The 20,169-nt window shown below is 45.1% G+C and overlaps 1 protein-coding gene across 1 annotated transcript in view; it reads left to right on the top strand.

Annotated features, from left to right (window-relative positions):
• The window catches only part of RNF220 (ring finger protein 220), a 245,300-nt gene that overhangs the window by 186,262 nt on the left and 38,869 nt on the right, over positions 1 to 20,169 (top strand). Inside the window, exons 7-9 of the mRNA XM_014938949.1 lie at positions 151 to 345; positions 8,043 to 8,164; positions 9,196 to 9,328. Of these exons, the coding sequence (XP_014794435.1) occupies positions 151 to 345; positions 8,043 to 8,164; positions 9,196 to 9,328 (450 nt within the window). The remainder of the gene's footprint in view (positions 1 to 150; positions 346 to 8,042; positions 8,165 to 9,195; positions 9,329 to 20,169) is intronic.

Raw genomic sequence — 20,169 nt, 5'->3', positions numbered from 1 at the left:
CCCCGCCTCCCCGGCCGGAAAACTTTCCAGAGTTGCGTGAATCCTCACACACACACACACACACCCCACCGCAGGGCCGGGAGCTGCGACCCGCCTCAGCGTGCGGCTGGTGGGGGCGCGGGGTGGTTTTGGGGTGAAACCCTCCACGTTGGTCCCTGGCCGCCTGCGGGATGCGGTTCTCACCGCTGGTATCCCCCCGGCCGAGTTATCCACAGGCCCCGAACCCTGTGTTCCAGGCAAAGACGGGGCCAGGCTGCCGTGCTTTCCCGGCTCACCTGGCAGAATCTTGCAGTAAACTTTCTAAACCAGCAGCCCGAGCGTCCCTGCATCTGACGTCATGTTTTGGTAGTGTTTCTTTTTTTTTTTTTTTTTTCCTTCTCTCTCAAACCCCTAGACGCTGGTGCGTTGCTTTTTATTCTTGTATTTCTGGGTGTTACTTACAAAAACTTTACAAATCTTTCTAGTACAAAGTATTTGACAACCAAATTAAAGGTCGCTTTATTTCAAAGAGAGAAAGTCCCATCTCTGTTTATAAATCAGCAAAAAAGCTGAAAGTATACTTTTTTTCTTAACTTGAGCTGAAGAAGTTGAAACTCTTTCTGAAAGTTGAGAGAAGTCAAAAGTTACCATTTAAATAGTAACGGTATTCCATTATGTCATTTTGTATTGCCACTAGCTGGTCTAATATGTAGCATTTAGTCAAAATTTGGTTGTTGGGACTGTCAGAGGCTCATGAATTTTGAGCTTCCTGCTTTGATAGTTTGAGATTACACCAGTGACTTTGTGCTGATGCGGTTTATTTAGAAGAAGATAGAGATACTTTAATAAAACAGCAAAAGGCTTTAGAGTGTACTGATACCAAAAGAGTGCGCTTGAACTTGAAGTGCTACAGGTTTAGCATAGTTTTAAGCAGATAGAAGTGTTATTAAGTTATTGACCCTGTAACTTTAAGTTATACATAACAGAATTCAGAGCTCACTCGGAGATTTTTAAATATCAACCCTGAGGGCTAAGAACCCGTGAACTTTTGAAAGTCTGTTAAGTCATACATCAAAGAGATGAGTCGCCTTGCATCAGCTGCAGGTAACTGCTGGCAGGTGTGCTCACCTCTGTGCTGTGAGATGAGCTCAGCGAGCTGCCAGCAGTGGCAGGTGGACCCTTTTCCTCACAGACTTCAGACAGCTGCAGTGCACTGGAGGTACTGCTCTGAACTGACTTGTTTTGTGTGACAGAGGTCTCTGGAGTCAGTGATGTCAAACCATTTCTTTATCGTTTTTGGTTAGCTGGAGCAAAAGTTCCCACCTTCCACCTTTTTTCAGGCCAACAATGTACCATTACCTTATTTTAAACTAAAAAAAATAAAAAAAGTCTGAGCCATGCTTGTGAGTTTCTTGGTGTTGTGGAGTCCTTCAGGATGAATGAAAGCTCTCGATGACAGTGTGCTCTGCTGAACTGGCTCCATAGTGCTTTATGCTTTTGATTTTAGCCTGAAGTTGGCCTGTGGCCCACTCTGTGTAGTCTGAGATCTAGGAATTCCTCTTGGGCCCTGTTCTCGGATGTTTTTGTGAACCTGGGCTCATCATCTAATGGTGCCTGCTAGTTTTGTACAGCATTTGCATTGTTTTTGCTGAACCTTTTACTCTTTCTGTATACACCTTTTGGGGTACAGTGAGCAGAAAAGCTGTGTTCCAGATGAGGGCATTTGAATAATTTGTATAATACCCTTATAACACTGGTATTTCCTGTCCGTTCTGTTGTACAGCACTAGATCCAGACGTTAGGGAGCTGGATGCAGAAATATTTGCTGAAGTGCTTTGGGTGGCAAAGAAGGTCAAACTAGATCGGAAGTGGTTCCTCCTGACCTTACCTTTATATGACTCTGATTACTTCTGTTCCCAGAACATACCTGTAGGGATGCCTGGTTCAGCCCTGTGCTGTTAGATTAGTATCCTGCCAGATGGTTGCATAGGTTGTACTGTTCCTTTCTATGCATGTGACTTTGTATCTGTGACCACTGAACTCAGCCTGCTTTCTTGCTTCTTCCTCCACGTTTGTTTGCACTAAAATAACTTCGTGGTATTTGTAAGCTTTGCCACATTATTGTTAAACGGTTATTTAAGCAGTGTTGCTCCATATGGAGAATACTTGAGTGCTTTGGGGGGAAAAAATGCTTATTTGTCTATATCTTGTGTTTTAATGAACTTCTAATCAATAACGCAACTTTATACCTTGCTCTGTGAGAATGGTTTCCTTATCACCGTTAGTTTACATTGACAGAAGTTATGTAGGACTTGTCCAAGGATACCTGGCTATTTGTTTCATATTCTTATTGACACATTGAAGAAACTTAGGATATAGGTTTTTCTTTGACAGATAGGCTGCATCTTCCATATCCTTTGTTTTTATTATGTTTTAAGTCTACTTTTCAGTGTTGTTGTAAACAGTTTATCTTGCTGTCTGTCAAGTTTGTTACCAGCTGAGTTCCAGTATCACTTCTAGAAACTCCTCCCATAAAATGCAGTCTCACAGTGTTTGCTCTTCTCCCACGTAGTCCTTGACTCAAATCTCAGCTTCCCAGGCTTTGGGCAGATCTCCTTGATATGTTCCATCCTGTTGTGTTCACTTGGGAAAGCACAACAAGAGCTAAATAAAGAGAAGGTAGAGAGGGAGATGTCTTCTGTGAGCTGCTGTTGGCCTGGCTGCAACAGGATTAGGTCCTGATAGTTACGTGGTTCACAGGTACCTGGCAGTCCAGAATTTTAATTCTGTAAGTCAAACCTTTTACTTAAATTGAACTGTAAGTAAGGTGAATGTGTTTGCAAGCTCTGGAGCAGGAGGCTAATGTTCTGTCTGTTAGAGTCTCAGTTGAGTGTTTGTGTCTGAACTTCCCCATCAGCCTCAGTGAGTTAATCCTGCACCTCTCACCTGTGCTAAACTCACTTTGCAGAGGTTGTGTCCTTGTGAACCCAGGAGTATGAGGTGCTGATTCCTGACGAACCCATGTGATAAAGAAGGGATTTCTTTCATTCGTCTTATTTCCAGTGTTGCCAAACTGGAAACTTTAAGCCACCCTGTAAATTGATGCTTATGGAGTTTAGCGGTGCAGAGCAGGTTAGGTAGTCATTCAAAATTAGAGGCACAAAGCTATGGGTTAGTGCATCAGAACATGGATTCAGCAGGTTAAGTAGGTGCCAGCCTTGGAGAATAGTGTCAGATTGCTGAAAATCAGCTGTGTAGAAGTTTGGCCATGTAAATGTGAAAGCCCCACTGAGACCCTTCTGCGAATTTGGCCCTTAATGTTCTCTCCCTGGCAGATGAGCAGCAAATTGTACATAAGGTCTGAAACAGATTCATTCTTTACCATCTGTTTTCTTGCTTTAGCTTGTTCTTGAGATGGCTTTTTGTGCTCTGCCGTTGCTGCCTTTGTTCCCTTGGATCCTGCTCTTGGATAAGTTGATCAGCCACAGAAGCTTTTTGTGATAGGTCTTACAAAGTATAACCACTCCTCAGTCTCCTCTTGTAGATTTGCAGAGAGCGGGAGCTAATTCTTGTGCTTGAATATTTTTGATTCAAATTGAGGGGTATTTGTAAAGTTGGCATTCTCAGTAGAGTTGTAAAATAGGTCCTTATAAAGCTCCTTTTGCACCTGCCCGAGAAGCTGATCACTGTATTGGTGGTGACCATAAGCCTGCTTTGCTGGGCAGACCTCCGTGGAGGTGGTCACCATGCAGTTTGTTGTTGAACCACCACCAGCATGTTGTGTGCTTTTGGAGCTGATGGGTGGGGGAGGAATAAAGCTAGAATGATTTTCACTGGAAAGGAGACAAAAATGTTTCCACTTAATTTGATTGGCCTGCCATTGCAGGAGCTGCTAATGATGTCTGCATGGGACTCAGGGGACCACTCAAACTGGTGGAGGGAATCATAAGAGATATGGCTAGTAACTTAATCATCTCCTTTGATGCTGTGGTAGAGGTTTGTATAGTGGCCACTGCTAGATGCTATGTAAGAGCACTTCTGAGGTAATTAGTGCCTTGTCCTGAAGGTGAATTTTTGCTTGGGGAGGGGAGTACCAGTGAAAACTAAAACCCATTAGCTTTTCTCTCAGGAAGTTTTGCTGGGCTAGAGAATAACATGATCTTTAGGCATTAACGAGGTTTAGCCTTGATGGGGAGAGCCTGTTGTGAGAAAAATGTCCTTAGTCTTTCCTGCCCGTAAGGCAGCGGTGTCTGTGGATGGGGGTGGGCTGGCTCCTTTGGTTAGTGGTTGGACTTGATGATCTTAAAGGTCTCTTCCAACCAAAACGATTACATGATTCTTCTGCCTGCACCCATGGGAAGGCAGGGGTCAGTGTACCCTCAGCAGTAGAGGCTTTGTCAAGTGCAGTTTGGCTCCTCCTCTATTGCAAACAGCTTCTTACCTTACATAGTCCTAAAAGGCCTCGTATTCAGAAAGGGGAGAGCAGCTCCCTTAGCCAGCACAGCTCCTAAATTAAGTCAGAGACCGTAACTGAGCCCCCAGCCCTTGCAGAAGGTCCCAGTTCTTGCTCACCTCCATGTGCTACTTTCTCTCATTCATACACCCTGAAGACTTTAAACTCCCTGGGTGCCCGACGGTTTAGTGTAACCTGACGGAGAACAAGCACATGCAGCAGGAACGGTGTGTAGGGTAATGTATGTCTGTTAAAAGTGAAGCCTCAGAGGTGCTGAAAGCCCTCAGATGGCCTAATAATAATTATTAATGCTAATAAAAATTAGTGAACTCCTCACCTCCTGGCAGAAGGCTGGAATAATAACTGCGGGGTCTTTGTTCAGTCAGAGATAAGAGTGGGTCAGCCTTGTACAAAAACCTCCTTCCCTGAGCTCCATCCTCTTCTTGCGTCCAGTCCTCCGCTGGCTGTGTTTTTATGCTCCTGAATTACAAGAGGGAATGGAGAGGGAATGGCTTTTTTTTTTCCCCTTTTCTCCCCTCTCCCATGCTCCTGTGACAGGAGCGAGGGGGAGAGGGATTAGTGAGCTAATTAGAAATGATCGCATCTATCAACACTAATTAGCAATCCCGTGGTCTCACTTGCGTGTTCTTTTGAGCTGCTCCCCTTCGGGACAGCGCCACAATCACCCCCTGCCTTTGGGGCCGCTCCGTCCCTTCTGCGCTGATTGGAAGTGATAGCCGGGCTGCGTGTCCTGTCGGGTAGGGACAACGCCGCTCGGGACGTGCTTTCCAGGCTGCAGCATTCCCTTTCGGTGCCTGCTGTCACCAGGGGCACCCTGGGCCTCCGTGGGCACGACGCTGCCGCTGCTAATGACCACAGAATGAAAATGGCAGGGGGATTTGTTTTCGACACCTCTTTCTTCCAGTGGCTTTTTCACTTGTGGCACTTGAACTTAAAGGGCTGCTTCTCGGCGGAGCTAAATGAGGCAAGAGAGGGGCTGTTGGCTGAGTCCTTTGTGGAGCTGGAGCAGAGCGAGGTTCCCAGCTCTGCACTAACACTTCAACAGGTGCTTGTTCTGGCAAAACGGTCTCAGAGAACTTATCAGTGCAAGACCAAAAACAAGTTGTCTTTCTTTTATCACTGTTACAGTGCAGAGGCTGGAGGATGGTGATATAAAAGTTAAAAATCCTAATGAACTTGCCAGGCAGACCGACTTAGCTGAATTGATTTGCCATGGGGAGTTCTACCAGAATAATTAAACTGCTCCTTCCCTACGTTTCTCTGTTTAAAAACAGCATGAGGTGAGAGAAAGATGTGTCTGCGGTCAGGATGGAGGAGGCTTTGTTTCTCTGTTTTTCTCTGGTTGGATAGATGTTTGCTGGAGAGCACTCAAGTCCTGTCTGATTCCAGCCTCCTCCCCTGTTTTGTGCAGTGAGGCAAGGAAAGACCATTCTAAACTTAGGCGAAAGAGCTGTACTGGAGGATATAGGTATTCACTAAACCAGAACTTCACAAGTCTCTTGTGCACTGAAGTACAAACCAGAAGGAGCATGGCTTAACTGACTGTTTCTGGTAACAGGGCTGGATGATGTTGAAGGAAGGATAGTGGTTTAGGGTTCAGGAAGGGGAAAAAACACAGAAAACTTGTAGGGGGTCATTGTTTTATTTAAAAGTGGAACATAATTCGTTTGGACACAAATTAGTGGTAACACTTCATAATGTTTGCTTCTGCATTGACTGGAAGTCAAGTGGTTTACCTTCTGGAGTAGAAGCTGACACTATAGATAAAATAACAGATTTAAGCAGACAAAATAAAAGGAGAACTCTTAAAATTCCCCACTAGGAGTACTGAAATACCTGAAGCGTGTGGAGAAGCAGGTGGGCTGTGGAGCTGTCAGTGTGGTGTAACCTACACAAGTGAGGGTTGTGGAGCTTCAGCAGTGAAGTTTAGATGACTGATGAAAGTGGTGTGCATTTGCTTGACAGTCTGTTTCTCAAAGTGCCAGGTCTCAAAAACACTTTCATTATTGTCTGAAGTTGCTGTCTCTTATTCTACAAATGTCACATTTGCAGGAACCTTTTCATGATGCCGGGAGAGAAGATTTGTTTTGGAGGGAGTTTTCCTACAAATCTTTTTCGTGCAGTGAGGAAAAGCAATCCCCAGGGAATAATTTGAAGCCTTATTAATCCTGGAGCATCACAGAGTGTAGGGGATGGTGAATATTCCTGATTCTGGATCATGGGAAAGTATACCCTAACCCAGAAAGTCCTGAGTCCGGGGAAGGCAACAAGAAAGCCCTGAAAGAGTCCTTTCAGGTCTGTGTTGGTGTGTTCAGATGAAACTTTAGTGCATCCACATCACCAACTGAGTTATAAACTGATGCACTTTAGAAAGCAATGGACAGAAACTTTCTTGTACCCTGGTCCTCCTCTTCCTGGCATTTCAGCAGCTTTCTCTGACTCGTTGGCTGCAGGGAGTTGTTGATCCCACAGTATTCGGGTATGAAAGCATTCAGAACATGCCACAGTGCTCGCCATGTCAGTAACGATTTCTGGCTAACACAGCTTTTTGGTGGTGTCATCTCTAATTATCACATGGGCTTTCCTTGGGCTTTTCCTTGTCTCTCATTCAGAATTTTGACCTTCCTTATTAATTAAACAGCGACTTTCCTGCAGCCAGTGATTGAGTTATTCAGTAATACCTGCCTAAAGCCATTGTAATAAAGGACAGAAGTTCTTTTTAATGCAAATGATTTGGTGCCAGATGTTTTGATCACATTAAACCATGGCTCAAATTAACCAGAGATTGGATTAAGCAACAGGCTACCTTGGCTGTTTTTCCTAATCATTGTAATTCCTAACATATTTGTTTCCCAGAGCGTGCCCTCAAGAAGGCACTGTAGCCCCAGTTTTCCTCTACGTGAAAATAGCGAAATAAAAATTACAGAGAGGGCCAGGAGCTATCTAACATAGGTGCTGCATTCTTCATGGCAAAGATCTTTGCCCTCCGTAAATGTTACCTGCTACTAAGATGCTGCTCTGACTTGTTTGTGGTGGTCTGTGAAAGAATTATTCAGGGTGTACAGGAGACTCTGTGGTCCTGGAGATGACTGTTAATATACCTTATACAAGGCTTTTTGGGTGCTCCATCATCCTTCTATGGTCTAAGCAAGTTCCTGCGTAGGGAATAGATGTGTTAGTGGATGGCACTAGAAGGACTTAGAAGGCAAAATCCAGAACAGGGCTCAGTGGCTTGATCACTCAACTTTGAAAACCATTTCTGGCTTCCAAGAGAAAGTGTTTAACCATTTGAATAACTTACCTGGGGATGTGCAGCAGATATTCCCTCTCCTAGTTATGTGTGTGGCTGCCTTTATAAAATCAGACTGTACTCAGCCACAGGTTACAATTTTAATCTGGGAAGTGCTAAGTAACAGTCTCCGTACTGTTTACAGAGATCAGAATAGGGAGTTGCAACGGGGCTTTCCAGTGTGAAATCTTACCATTTCTGCCAAGGGTCTATGACTTGGAGCTGAGCAAATAGAGAGAAGAGTGGAGCTACGAACTTGACATGTCTTCCTTTTTTTCTTTCCCTGGTTTTTCTATGCAGCTCGGATTGGAAAAATGAAACGGAGGAAGCAAGACGAAGGGCAGGTATGTCCCCTCTGCAGCCGACCTCTGTCAGGATCCGAGGAGGAGATGAGTAGGCATGTGGAACAATGCCTTGCAAAGGTAGAGGCGCAGCAGGATCGCCAGCTGCCATTCCCTTCTCCCTACTCCCAGCTTTGTCTGCAGTTGACCTAACACGGGGGAAAAACTAACATTGCTGAGCTTGCAGGCAATGCTAACTGTGTCTCCCTAAGATCTGTAGTCACTTCTCCTTTTCTTGGAAGATGGATTCTTCTGGATTTTTCTCTTATGTTGCATTAGTAACTTTTTTACTTCATGCACCCTTTTGCTGTTACTGAAGTCTAAGTTGTAGACTGTAAAGGTAGAGCTATTGAAGTTTATGAAGCCTTTTATAGGACTTCATGCTTGCTGTGCTACACAGGAAGAGGAGTTCTTTCGGATATCTGCCTTTGACAACATTAGAATTATATTTTTTTTTGTTGGGATCTTTTGTAACAGACTGACATTTGTAAACGTTGCATGACCATCTTACTCCAGGAAGTGCATTTGAGCAGAACAGTTGTCTGGCTGTTCATCCCAAAGACAGCAAGGAAGAAGAAAGAACAAGCCTTAGGGGAGGGAGAGAGTTGTGTCATAGGGCTTTCTGTGCTTGCTCAGGAAAAGCCCACAATAGAGATGATAACAAATTCCTTCTTGTTGCCTCAAGAGGTGCATGGGGTAAAGAGAGGTGTCTTTTGATCAGTGTGCCCAAAAAATATGGTCTAGGAGAACATTCCCGTTGAGGGTCAAAAGAATCTGTGATTTACATGATAGGGGAATTGTGCATGCAATAGAGGAATGCATGTTAAAACGCACACCAGCTTTGTTGTAGAAACCAGAGCTTAAATTTCTTGTGTAAAAATGATGAACTTTGCAACTTGTTTTGATCTTAAGGTTGTCAGGTTCTGCCAGCACCCATTTACTTCTAGATTTAGATCACTGGGAATGGGGGCGGGAGTAGCTGCTACTGTCTGCTCTATACTTAGCTGCCCTGGGAACAGTCCAGTTTATCTTCTCCATCCCACCCTGAGTTATTAACCCCCGAGAGTTATTTCATGCATCTCAACACTCTGCCCCTGCTTTACCCCGTGCAGAGAGAAGGCTCGTGCATGACTGAGGATGACTCTGTGGACATCGAGAACGAGAACGGCAACCGCTTTGAAGAGTATGAATGGTGCGGACAGAAGAGGATACGGGCTACTACCCTCCTGGAGGGAGGATTTCGAGGTGCGCTGGTGTTTTGGGGGCTACTGTAAATCATTCTGCTGTGGAAGTTGATCGTTGTCTGTCTTGCAAGGGAGGGATCTAGAGATTTGCCTTTCACAAAGGGCAGGGCCTTCTGCCTTTGCTGGAAAGTGAAGTGATTTCAGCTTTCTGCCTCTTGAATGATGAGAGTCAAAATTTGTGCAAATCTTGAACAAAAGCGTCACGTTATTTCTTGTTCAAGATGTGGCTGAAGAGGGAATGAGTAGGAATGGGTAGAATGGGGAGATCATTTGGGGAAAATAGCTTTTTATATGTTGCACATAGTAAGAAATACGTGGAAATATGTGAAGAGAAGGAAATAGAAATGAAATTGTAAAAATTCCCAGCCTGGAGTGACGAAAGCTGGTGTATCAGCCTCTGGTGATGTATTGAAGGTGACAGCTAAGTCGCTTTAGCACCTGCATAAAATATTAAAGGGCCGGTTGTGCATTTATCACTCCATCCCTTTTAAGGTTGATAAATGAGAATCCAGGAACCTGCTCTGCCCCTCCAGCACTGCAAGCCCTTAGGGCTCTCAGACAAACACATTTTATTTTTCCTTCTTTTGCTCCTTCCCTAGTGACGGGGAAATCAGTTACTGAGGAGAGAGTGAGTTATGGCAAAATTTGACCTCTTGTGAGCTTTATTGGTGAATGTAATTTTAGCTAGAAACCTGGCCCCTTTCTTACACTCAGCCCTTTGGCCTCGAAGAGGAGGATTTACTAAACTGTTCGTTGGCATGAACCTCTAGCACTGAGGAGAGTCTCTCGCAAGCAATCCACGTAGCGCATGCCTAATGAGAGGAGGAATGCTGGCTCCCTCCGTTCAATAAAGAGGATGGGATGTGATCTCTTCCTATATCAGCTTGGATTTTAATTTAAAATATCTCAAGGGGAAAGGCTACTATGTAAGGGAGTTGAACTTAAAAGCCAGCCGTATGCTCGCTTGACAGCCTGGTACCCCTGATCTGCTCTTACCTTCTGCTGAAATTAAATTGTAGCTGGTTGTAGCAGAGCAGATGATCAGGAGCACAGAGGTGAAGGAGCAGCTTCTGAGGGGTTTTAAAGGCTACCCAGTAAAGCTCACACTGTCGCTTCCTCTGTCTGTAGCCTTATCTATCTTAACTTTTTTTTGTGCCCACAGGGAGAGTTGAGTCTGTACGTGATCCCAGGTAGAGTTCTGATGAGACCATGCAGGGCCTTAGACTACATTTACGTAGCGTAGTTGCTACTGTCCATAGTAGGGAAGCATGGGATGTCAGTGTACCTCTATAGTCACTGCTGGGCCTGATTAGAAAAAGCTACTCAGTTCATTTCTGCCCTTTTCTGGGCGTGTGTAGTTTCTTCCTTCACCCCCATCAAACACCTGAGTTTGAGGAGGGCACAGTCTTCTGCTTCCTTTGGTGTGGACATTGTGCTGTCTTCATCTGGTTAACGTTCCTGGCTGGTTTTGAGTTAACTCACTGAGTGTGATCTGAACCTTGCATATTGCTTCAGTCATGTGGAGACCCTCTTTTTAATGAGCCTGCAGGTGGACAAAATGTGTGTAATTGATGTGATTAGGGTGTGTAAATGCAAAATACTTGCTCCTTGTTGCAGTAGTGGGGCCTACTCTGTGCACTCTCAGGTAACCTTAAGGTGACTGTCTTTTTCCTTTCTCTGCCAGTGTTGGCTCTTGCCTTGTTTTAGGGACAGAATTCTTAATTTACAGCCCTGAAGCATGGCACAATGTTTTGGAGATGCTTTCCAATGCTTAAAACTGCTTTGTCTGGAGTTGGCAAGGCCCTCGTTAACCCCCGTCACCCGAGGCTTTGTGTTTGGCTCCGTTCCCTTTGCTAAGAAGTAGCAGCGATGTGGAAATCGAAGGCCTTTTATAATGCCAGACAGCCTTTGCCAGGCTACAGGCATGTCACCAGTGTCTAAAGAGATGACATGGGGAAATACATAAAACCGGAGGGGAAAATAGACATCCATGTGTCTCATTAATTTCGGTTTTAATGGTGTGTTGCTTTGAGGAGATGTCAGAGCTGGGCAAAGGGGGAGCGGGACACGGTGGCGAGCGTGTGTTGGATGGGTCAGTCTGACCACTGGGCAGCATTACAGAAGTGACTCAAACTTAAAACAGGTCCTGGCTTCTCCTTTTTATCATTTTTGGTTAATGGACAAAGTTCATATCACACTAAAGGTGAGGAAAACTCCTTGCTAATTATATGAAAGATCCTGCTAGGTTCTCAGGTGGGGGAACATTGGGAGATCTTGGGATTATTCTTCTTGAAAACAGAAAGGTCAGGGAAATGAACAGCCCTGCTCAGGTTTTCTGGAAGGTAGGAGCAATCAAAGGCTGAGACTCTTATATGGTTCCTAGGATGAAGCTTTCTTGCTTCCAAAGCTCTTGCAGGCAAGACTTGCTCCTCTCACTTTTGAGGCTGTCTTAGAAGGTGGAAATTCTCTTCTGTGTTGGTGTTGCAGCTGAAAATCCCCATTTGGGTTCAGTGTAGCAGAGCCAAAGCACACCTTCCTGCTTGCCATGGCTTGGCGTACTTGAGGTAGCAGGTGGAAAGAACAGGAGATGGCAGCAAGTAGGAACATGATGTAACTGAGAAGTGCTGGGACCAGAATGTTGTCTCTTAAGCTGTTGGGTTTGGTGAACGCATTCAGGCCAGGAATTATTTTGTGCTTCTAGCTTTCCTCCTGGCTGCTTACAGCTTCATTTTCTATCACTTAATTTGCTTACCCAAAACTGGAAGAATGCAGGGTATAAGTGAAGATTATTGCCAATTATATAGGATTTGAAATGGCTGTGTTTCAGCAGAGGTCCTGTTTGAAGTAGGGATTTGTAGCAGGAGAGTTCTTGCTTCTGTTTGGGATGGGTGCAGAAGGTTACCGACGTGAAATACCAAGAGCTATTTAAATCAAGCTTGTGCTTCAAAGTGAAAAGCTATACAGATGTAATAATCAAATATTTCCCTATCTCTGAACAGTGTCACAAGACTCAAATTTCTCTTGAAATGCCTGAACATTCAGTAATCATCTATGCCCACGTCTCTGGATCATCCCTCTCTGGAGCTCTTTGTTGCAGGGGATTATTTCATGCCATCTTTGTCTAATGACTTTCTGTGTTTAGGAAGCCAACGAGGCTTCACAAGTGAAAGCATCAAGTGGCTCTCTCTGATGGCCTTTTTTTTTTTTTTTCCTTTTTTTTAACACTCAACATATTTGTAGCAGTTCTTCTGTTCCCTCTCCAGGATGGATGCACGTTACCCTCAGTGTTTACACTGTAAGGTTATCCCTTTAAAGAATTCCTGAGGGAAGTTCAAAAGGGTTTTTTTTTTTTCCCTTTGAAAGATTCAGTGTCTCTTTTTGTGTGTGTGTGTCTCTTGCTTGAAAGAAGGGAAAGGGAGGGGGGGAGTGGAGAAGAGGGAAAAAAAAAGTGCTTTATCTGAAAAGAATCGCATCAGCTTCGCACTGATAGAAGCCGCTGTCATCTCTTAAACGGCTTAGCACAGTCAAAAGGCAAGAGGACTTAAAACAGTGTCTTACACAGGGATCGATGGGTGGAACACATAACTCAGTAACTGCAAAAAAAAAAAGCAGCACGGGGAGGCGGGGGGAGAGATAACGGTAATGATTGCATTGAGGGAAGCTTGAGGGAGGCTTGTTCTTTGTAACACAGCTTCAAAGGTGTCTGGACCGGTGCCTGGGCAAACTGTCCTCTGAAGTCTATGCCTCTGTAGGTCTAGGGAACACAGGGCTGGGGGGGAGCTGTTCGCATCCTTCTGTTTCTTAGCAGATGGGACAAAGATTAATAAATGCCAGGTTAGCGGCTCCCTTCTGCTGCTTTGGGTTTGAGGAGAGGATTTTGTCACTCGGTCTCTGGCCATCCTTTGCGAGAGGGCAGCTCGTCCAGGCGAGGGGAAGGAGGCGAGCGTGGGACGGGGCGGCTGGGGAGATTGGGGTTTGGGGGGGGACAGACGGACGGACAGACAGACGGACGGGATGTCAGTTTATCGATCGCACCTCAGTCAGGAGAGCTGCAGGCGCAGCGCTCTGAGCACGAGCGGCAGCGTGCTTAATGTGATTGAAAGGCAGTTAAAATGGCGGTGACCTTTTCAGGGGGAATTAGATTGCCTGCCAAGAGTGGTTAGAGGGAGTGATAACGCCAGCTTGAGGAAGCTGTCCAGTCTGCTTCAAAGGGAGAGAGACAGAGACAGGGAGAGCAAGCGAGCAGCAAGTACCATTTAAAGCATGAGCCACGCGGTCTGATAGAACAGAGATTGCTGTCCTCTTTAGATATGGAAGAATTGAAGAATTGTAGCTAAGTTCTCTCCACCCGCCCCGTCCTCCTCTTCTCCCCTCCAGTTCCCCCACCAAAAAGCCTTCCTCCAGGCACAGTAGCAGGCTCGTCACCGCTGCTCTTCTGGGTTTCTTTGCCTTCAGCACATCAGTTGCATCAAAAAATAACACAGAAGAGAAAAAGACTTTGAAAATGTTAAGATGGTAAGCAGGGCATTTTCAGGGAAGGATGCTTTCTAAGAAAGATCAACATGACAAGGATCTGTCTGATAGATTGTGATACTTTTGAAGAAGGAGAAACAAACAGGGATTACTTCACTCTGAATTTTCTCTTTATTTCTCCATGCTGCCCTCCTCCCAGGCGAGCAAGGGGCTTGTATCTATTTGCTAATGTCTTATCAAGGGAAAAGAACAGCACAACTTAGCATATGCATAAGAGGGGCTTGGTAAAGCCTTATAAACTGTAACAAACTACAGTTATCCTTGGGTGCCCATTTGCATTGCATCTCACGTCATACACAATTAGGGCAGCTGCCTGGAAAGTGGGACTATATTAAAATGTCTGAAAGTTTCCAGCTGATGGCTGCAGTCCCGCTGTCGGCTTTCTGTCTCTGCAGAATCAAGATGTGCTTCAGTCTGAGCAGCGAATGTTGAAGGCCAGCCTTCCTCCAGCAGGGGTTCGTTGTCCAAGAAAAAGCATTGGGGCAATATGCTCTCCCATGTCGTTCTCCTTCTAAATACATGCAACATTAGAAGCACGCTCTCAAGTGTGAGGTCCTGACCTCAAAATTGAAGTAGATGCTTTTCAGTTCTCCTGCCTCAGCCAGCAGCAGGTGTCTGTGGACACAGGAACTTTGCTTGTGTCTGGTAACTGCCTGGCAGAAAGCTCCAAATAGATGAGGAAAACTCAGTTGCGCTTCTCAGTGCAATTTCATGAACATCAGACTCTCCAACAAAACTCCGCATAATCTGTGTTACACGTATGTGGAAACTGAAGCATGGAGAAACGTCTTCTCTGATGTTATAAAGATAGTAGCAAAGCTGGAGATGGCACTTAAAAGTCTTGCTCTAGAATCTCAGCTAGTAGCCAGCTGTGTCCTCTTTTTCAGATAAAAAATAATGAGGCATGCAGGAAAGCTTCAGGAGGCAAGCAGATTTTCCATTTTTTCCGTGCCAGGAGGTTTAGACACCATTTAAAATAGTACTAGTAAGAGGGTAAAGACTGATCTACTCAAATTCACAAAAGAATTTGAGCTGAACAGTAAAAGTGTGACTTCTTCTAAGAGACTGTGTGGGAAATAGAAGATATCACTGGAATATTTAGGCCTTTTGGAAGAACAGTCCAGTAATCAGAATCATCTTCCCCATTTCTGTGTAGATGAGTCAGAATTGTACCCTGGCAGGCTAAAGCAAACTTAGAGCAGTCTGTGGTAAGAGCATAGGGGATCTTTGCCATAATGAAATTCTTAATCTTCTTCCCATTTAGCAAGAGCTGAGTTCAGTGCCTTTCGCTGTCACTTTTCCAGTGTCAGTGTCCCTTGTTGCCTAGTCTCTAAGGTGAATGCATCTGTACATCTGAGCATCCTTCCCAGCCTCGCAGTCTTGGGATTTTAACCTTCCTGTGTTTCGCTTGCTACCTTCTGCAGGTCACTTCCACCTGCTGCAATCTTCCAAGTGGGCGAGATGTATAAATTTCATGTTTCTCGAGTGCTTATTCTATGCTTTATCTCCCCTTTAGAGGGCTGCTGAGTCCCAGAGCACTTGTATGCCTTACCTCAGCCCTTGTGTAAAACGGTGGTAATCCTGGTAATCCCTCCGCTGCTGAAGGACGGTACTTTGTACTGGTCTGATGGAGTAGCCCAGCAACTCCTTAATGTTTGCACCTCTCTCCTTTGAGAGCAAGTACTTGTGATGCTTGACCTAAAAATGCCAACAGATCTGTTTGCATAGTGTTATATACAGTAATCAGATGGGTAGTACCTGACTCTTTCTCCCTAGTTTGTGTCCACATATAGAATTTGAGGGATTCTGTGGCTAATAAATGTCTCTTGGATATTATATTGTATATTAATATCGGGAGCTGACTTTGAGCAGGAAAAACAGATGAGAACAGCACATGACTTGAGAAAAAAAAAATCAGAATTCCTACCTTATGTACAAAGGCCATCGTGACCTACCATGTAATTAATGCTAGATATCACATGTGTTTAAAGTTCATATAATGCTTCAAGGAGCAGCATTGTCTTCATTTTGGAACACAAAGTAATCGATGGGACTCAGCAAAGTAAAAATCACTTAAACTGAAAGGGAAAAAAAATGGTGTTTATACCAGTTAAAAGTCCTGATTGTTGGTAGTACATTTTTGTTTGCTTGAACACATGCAAAAATGTAAGAACCTAGTTTTATGCTCAAACTGCCAGAACTCATTAGCTGAAAAGAGCGCAATCAACTAAACCTTGATGTTTGATTTACGTAACGGCGACAGCCACTCTAACCAGGAAAAGATCTTCTGCGGGAAGAAAGGGAATTCTCTCTATTTGACAGTATTATGTATTGTACTTGGAGGAGGAAAAGGGATGTCTGTCACCCAGCAACAGAGGAAGGAGGAAAAAAATTAATTAAAAAGAAAACAGAAAATGCAGTTGTAACACTGTGAAAATTGGCAGGGGGAGTAAGGGAGCAGGTAGAGCACCTGAAACTACTCAATTTTTTGAAATTGACTGGGTTTCAAGTTGACAGCGTCCCTTTAAACTTCAATTTTCCTAGATCTCAGACATGCAGCATAAGATCTTCCAGTCCCATCTGCTGCGCTTGCTTGGCTGTTCTCTGCAATCCATTTTGCTAGTGGTCTGTGTGCTCTGGTTTTGAAAGTCCCAGGCTTTAAGACAGTCATTTAATAATTATTTATTTTATTTTATTTTCCTCCGAGTGTCTGCAGTTTTGCTAGCACTGCAACCTACTTCTTGGACACTCAGGTCAAACTTCAGCCTTAAGAACCCAATAGCTGATTGACATGATTTTAATAGCATTTTAGAATACAGTTGTTAAGTCAGGGGCAGTGAGATTTTTTCTAAAGGAAAAAGGAGCACGGGTCTCAATGGCTCTAAACAGCTCCTGTCTCCGCGTGTCGTCTCTTGCACTCGGCGGTGAAACGCATTATCGAGTAGTGCCCGGAAAGTGGCTAACTGCGTTTGACACACGCCAACTCCCTGCCTCCACACTGGATAATTGCATTGTCAACTGTTCAGCAAAGTGGCAGGTGACACTGCAGCCGGATTGATTGTCCTAGTATGGAGGCTCCCAAGACTGTCAGCCACCCAATCGATAGAGTTTACACAAGACACCGCGACTGCATCTGTAACTAATTTCAGTTTGAACCTCGCAAGACGCGGCTGTCCCTGTTTCCTGGCCTCTCTTCTCCTTTGCTTGCATCTTCTCCCTGGACGAGGAAGTTGCTTTCCCGCTGAAAGCCCGGCTTTATTTCTTGTTTTGGAGCTGGAAGTGAAGAAATCAATGGTGTGTTTTGTGGTTTCAGAGTTGAGGGCATTACAGCACATGGCTAACTAGCAGCTCCAGTTTTGCGATCAATAGGCTGATCAATTGATTAAATTAGCACTGATTTTTCTTTCTTCTTTCCAGCCTAGAAAAGAATTAGTTTGGGGGGAAGAACGTATGGGTTTGGCCCATGAAATTTAGCTCTTGGTTTTTCCAGTCCTTGGCTGCCTTTCTCCCACGAATACAATCTCTGTGCTCATCATTATTTAAAGCAAACTGCATCGAGCCCCGCTGCTGGCAGCGGCCCGCTGTAAGCCCGGGTGTCACTTTCAGCTGTTCCCCAGCCTTGCTGCTTCATGCTCGGCTGCCTTAGAAAAGTCATCCTCCGAGCTCTGCTGTGCTGCTTTATTATTGGCAAAGTTGCGACATTCCTGTGATCCCTGTCAGTGGTGCTTATTGATCCAGTGATGTGAATCTGCTTAGTGATTCAAGATTACTTTAATTCTCCCTCTTCCTTTTTTTGTTTGTTTCCACCCTCTCCCCAGGGGAACAAAAGCTTTCAGATCCACCTTTCCCTGACTGTGGAAAAGGAGCCATAGCTGCAAAGACCGTGGCTGCCGCTGCTGCTGCTTTTGTACTTCAGCTCTGGGTTTTGAAGAGCAGCCTTTGAGATAGAGACGAGACTGTTCTCACCTTGGTGCATCATGCAGGAGGCAGCCATGCACGAGTGGCCACACCAGATCAGACCTTTGGGCCAAGTGCTTTTTCACCTCCACAGCCACGATCTGCACCCGATGGGTTGCAGAGAGGCATAAAAGAAATCTCTGGAATACTCCTGTGCTGTGAGGGGAAGGGAAGCCTCTTCCTGAGCCTTGCAGCAGCTGGCTCTTATCCTGTGGAGCGGAGCTTGCCTGCCCTTTGTTCGGCACACTGCTGTGAAATGATGTTAATGGTCATAAAATTATATGGCCCTTTCTTTAAAGGCAGCTGTTCCCCCTGATCTGTTAGCAAAGATCACGGTAAGCGTCCGAGAGGCTGGGAAGCGGCAGTCAGGTCTCTGGCAGCCCATTTGTGCCTCTGTGGGAGCTAATAGACGGCATCAGATGGATGCATCTGCTATTTCAGGTGTACGCTGTAACAACACAGTTGGGTGTCAGTTTTCCAGGTAAATCACTGTTTTGCTTGAAATGGATCTGGCTCCAGAGAAATGAAGCCCTCATCCTGCAAGCAGCTTTTCACGGCCTCTGAATGTCGTTTTTCCTGCAACAGGCTGAGAAAGTCACCAGAGGAACTATTCTGTCCTCGTTTGTGCTAGGAAAAAGGGGGAACAATTTCACTGTCCAAAAATAGGGCTGGGGAAGTGTTAGAGATCTGCAGAAAGAGTGCTGTTCAGGATGGCCTCATCTCTACTTTTCTCCTGTTTTCAAGAATCTCTAATGACTTTCTCTTTCTTCCAAATGCCTTTTAAAATAAAACAGCATCCGTGCCACCTTGTCCTCTTAGTACTAGTTTGGGATACTTCAGCAGCTGATGAAATAAACCCGGTTTAGAGCCGTTCTCGGGAAGTGTGTGTGAGGCCTGGCCGTGTGTCTGCATAAACTACTTTTATTGCCTTCATTGTTTTTACTCTCCAAGAAGCCAACGAGTGACATTTCGTTAAGAAAATAGACTGAACGTGCTGGAAAGGGAGGTTGTGCAGAAGGGGGTTACTGCAAGGAGTGTAATTAGCAAAGGCTGCAGTTCTGAAGATTTACGGGAGGCTTTTTTTCTTCTTTCCTGAACACGTGTAAATTACCTGCGAGCAGAATGAATGCCTCTTCCCAGCCAAAACATGCTGCAGTAGAGCTGCACACCCCTGAGGTGGATTTGGATTTAGACCCACTTGCAGAACTTACACAAAATTCTGGATTTCTAGGTTATTTCCAATGCATTTGGAATACCTCCACCTTCCTTGAGGGCCAAACAGGAGAAACACTAGTTATCCAGATGAATTTGATCCTCTGCATGAGCTGTGTCTAGTAGCTGCATTTATAATGGTGGTGCAAATAATAGTATTAACATCTTATTTTTGTTCCCCAGTCTTATTTGGACTGATAATTAAATATACACAGAACAGCTGGCCCCCAAAACTGACATATCTGCCCAGATAGGAGTTGAGGAGCCGAGGTGGGGCATAGTAAGTCTGTGTTTTCCAAACTGTGCTGGTGAAACTTGGCTGTGGTCGTTCGGGTCCCCACTGGTCTGGTTGTCTTTCCTTTCTGCTCCTGGGTCTGCCAGTCTCCTTGTGAGCTCGTGCCCGCGCAGGAGCCGGCGGCGCTGCCAGCACCTGAAGCAGCATATGCTGTCACTTTGACCATCTGCCACTGAATGCGACGGGGAAAAGGAGGGACTTGAATGTGAGGCCCTTTTATCTGTTCTGTGAATCTGCTTATCTCTCACGTTAATGACTCTCGATCTTCGCTAGAGCCACTGTTCACCTGGGAGACATTGGGATGACCGGCCATCGGGGGATTGCACAAAGGAAGGGAGGTTGGAGAAGCAGCGTAGAGGTCAGAAAGGATGCTTAGGCACAGGGGATGCCTTAGGAGAAAGAAAAGTGCTCTGAAAACTTAAGGAAAGGGGAAGAAAAGGGGTTCTGTTGAGATTAACCTCTACCTGTTCTTAATCTGCACACAGAACAAAGTGGGAAATTTTTCTAGTCTCCTTCAAGCCCAGCAGATTCCTGTAGCCTGCCAGTACCTGCTGCCTGGGGGCAGTGCAGAAGGATGCAAATCTTCCCTGCTTTTCAGAGCTCTTCCCTATTTCAGAAGCACTGTTGCTTGTGTAGAGTACCTAGATTTTTCAGAAATGGCCTTGAATTGGTGTTTGGGCGGACTGCTCCGAGGCCAGCCCAAGCAAAGCTGTGTACACAGTGCTGGAGGGTGGCGGGCGCTCTGGGTAAGTGATCTTGATAGGTACATTCTGATTGATGGGGGAGTTTGTCTCCCAAACTGTCACAGGGTTTATAGAGGTGCCACTCAATACCAGTGCTGGAAT

Source organism: Calidris pugnax, unplaced genomic scaffold (assembly GCF_001431845.1).
Source record: "Calidris pugnax isolate Ruff unplaced genomic scaffold, ASM143184v1 scaffold18, whole genome shotgun sequence".
NCBI classification, from domain to species: domain Eukaryota; kingdom Metazoa; phylum Chordata; class Aves; order Charadriiformes; family Scolopacidae; genus Calidris; species Calidris pugnax.
The sequence above is the reverse complement of the archived record's forward strand: the minus strand, read 5'-3'. Positions and strand labels throughout refer to the sequence as shown.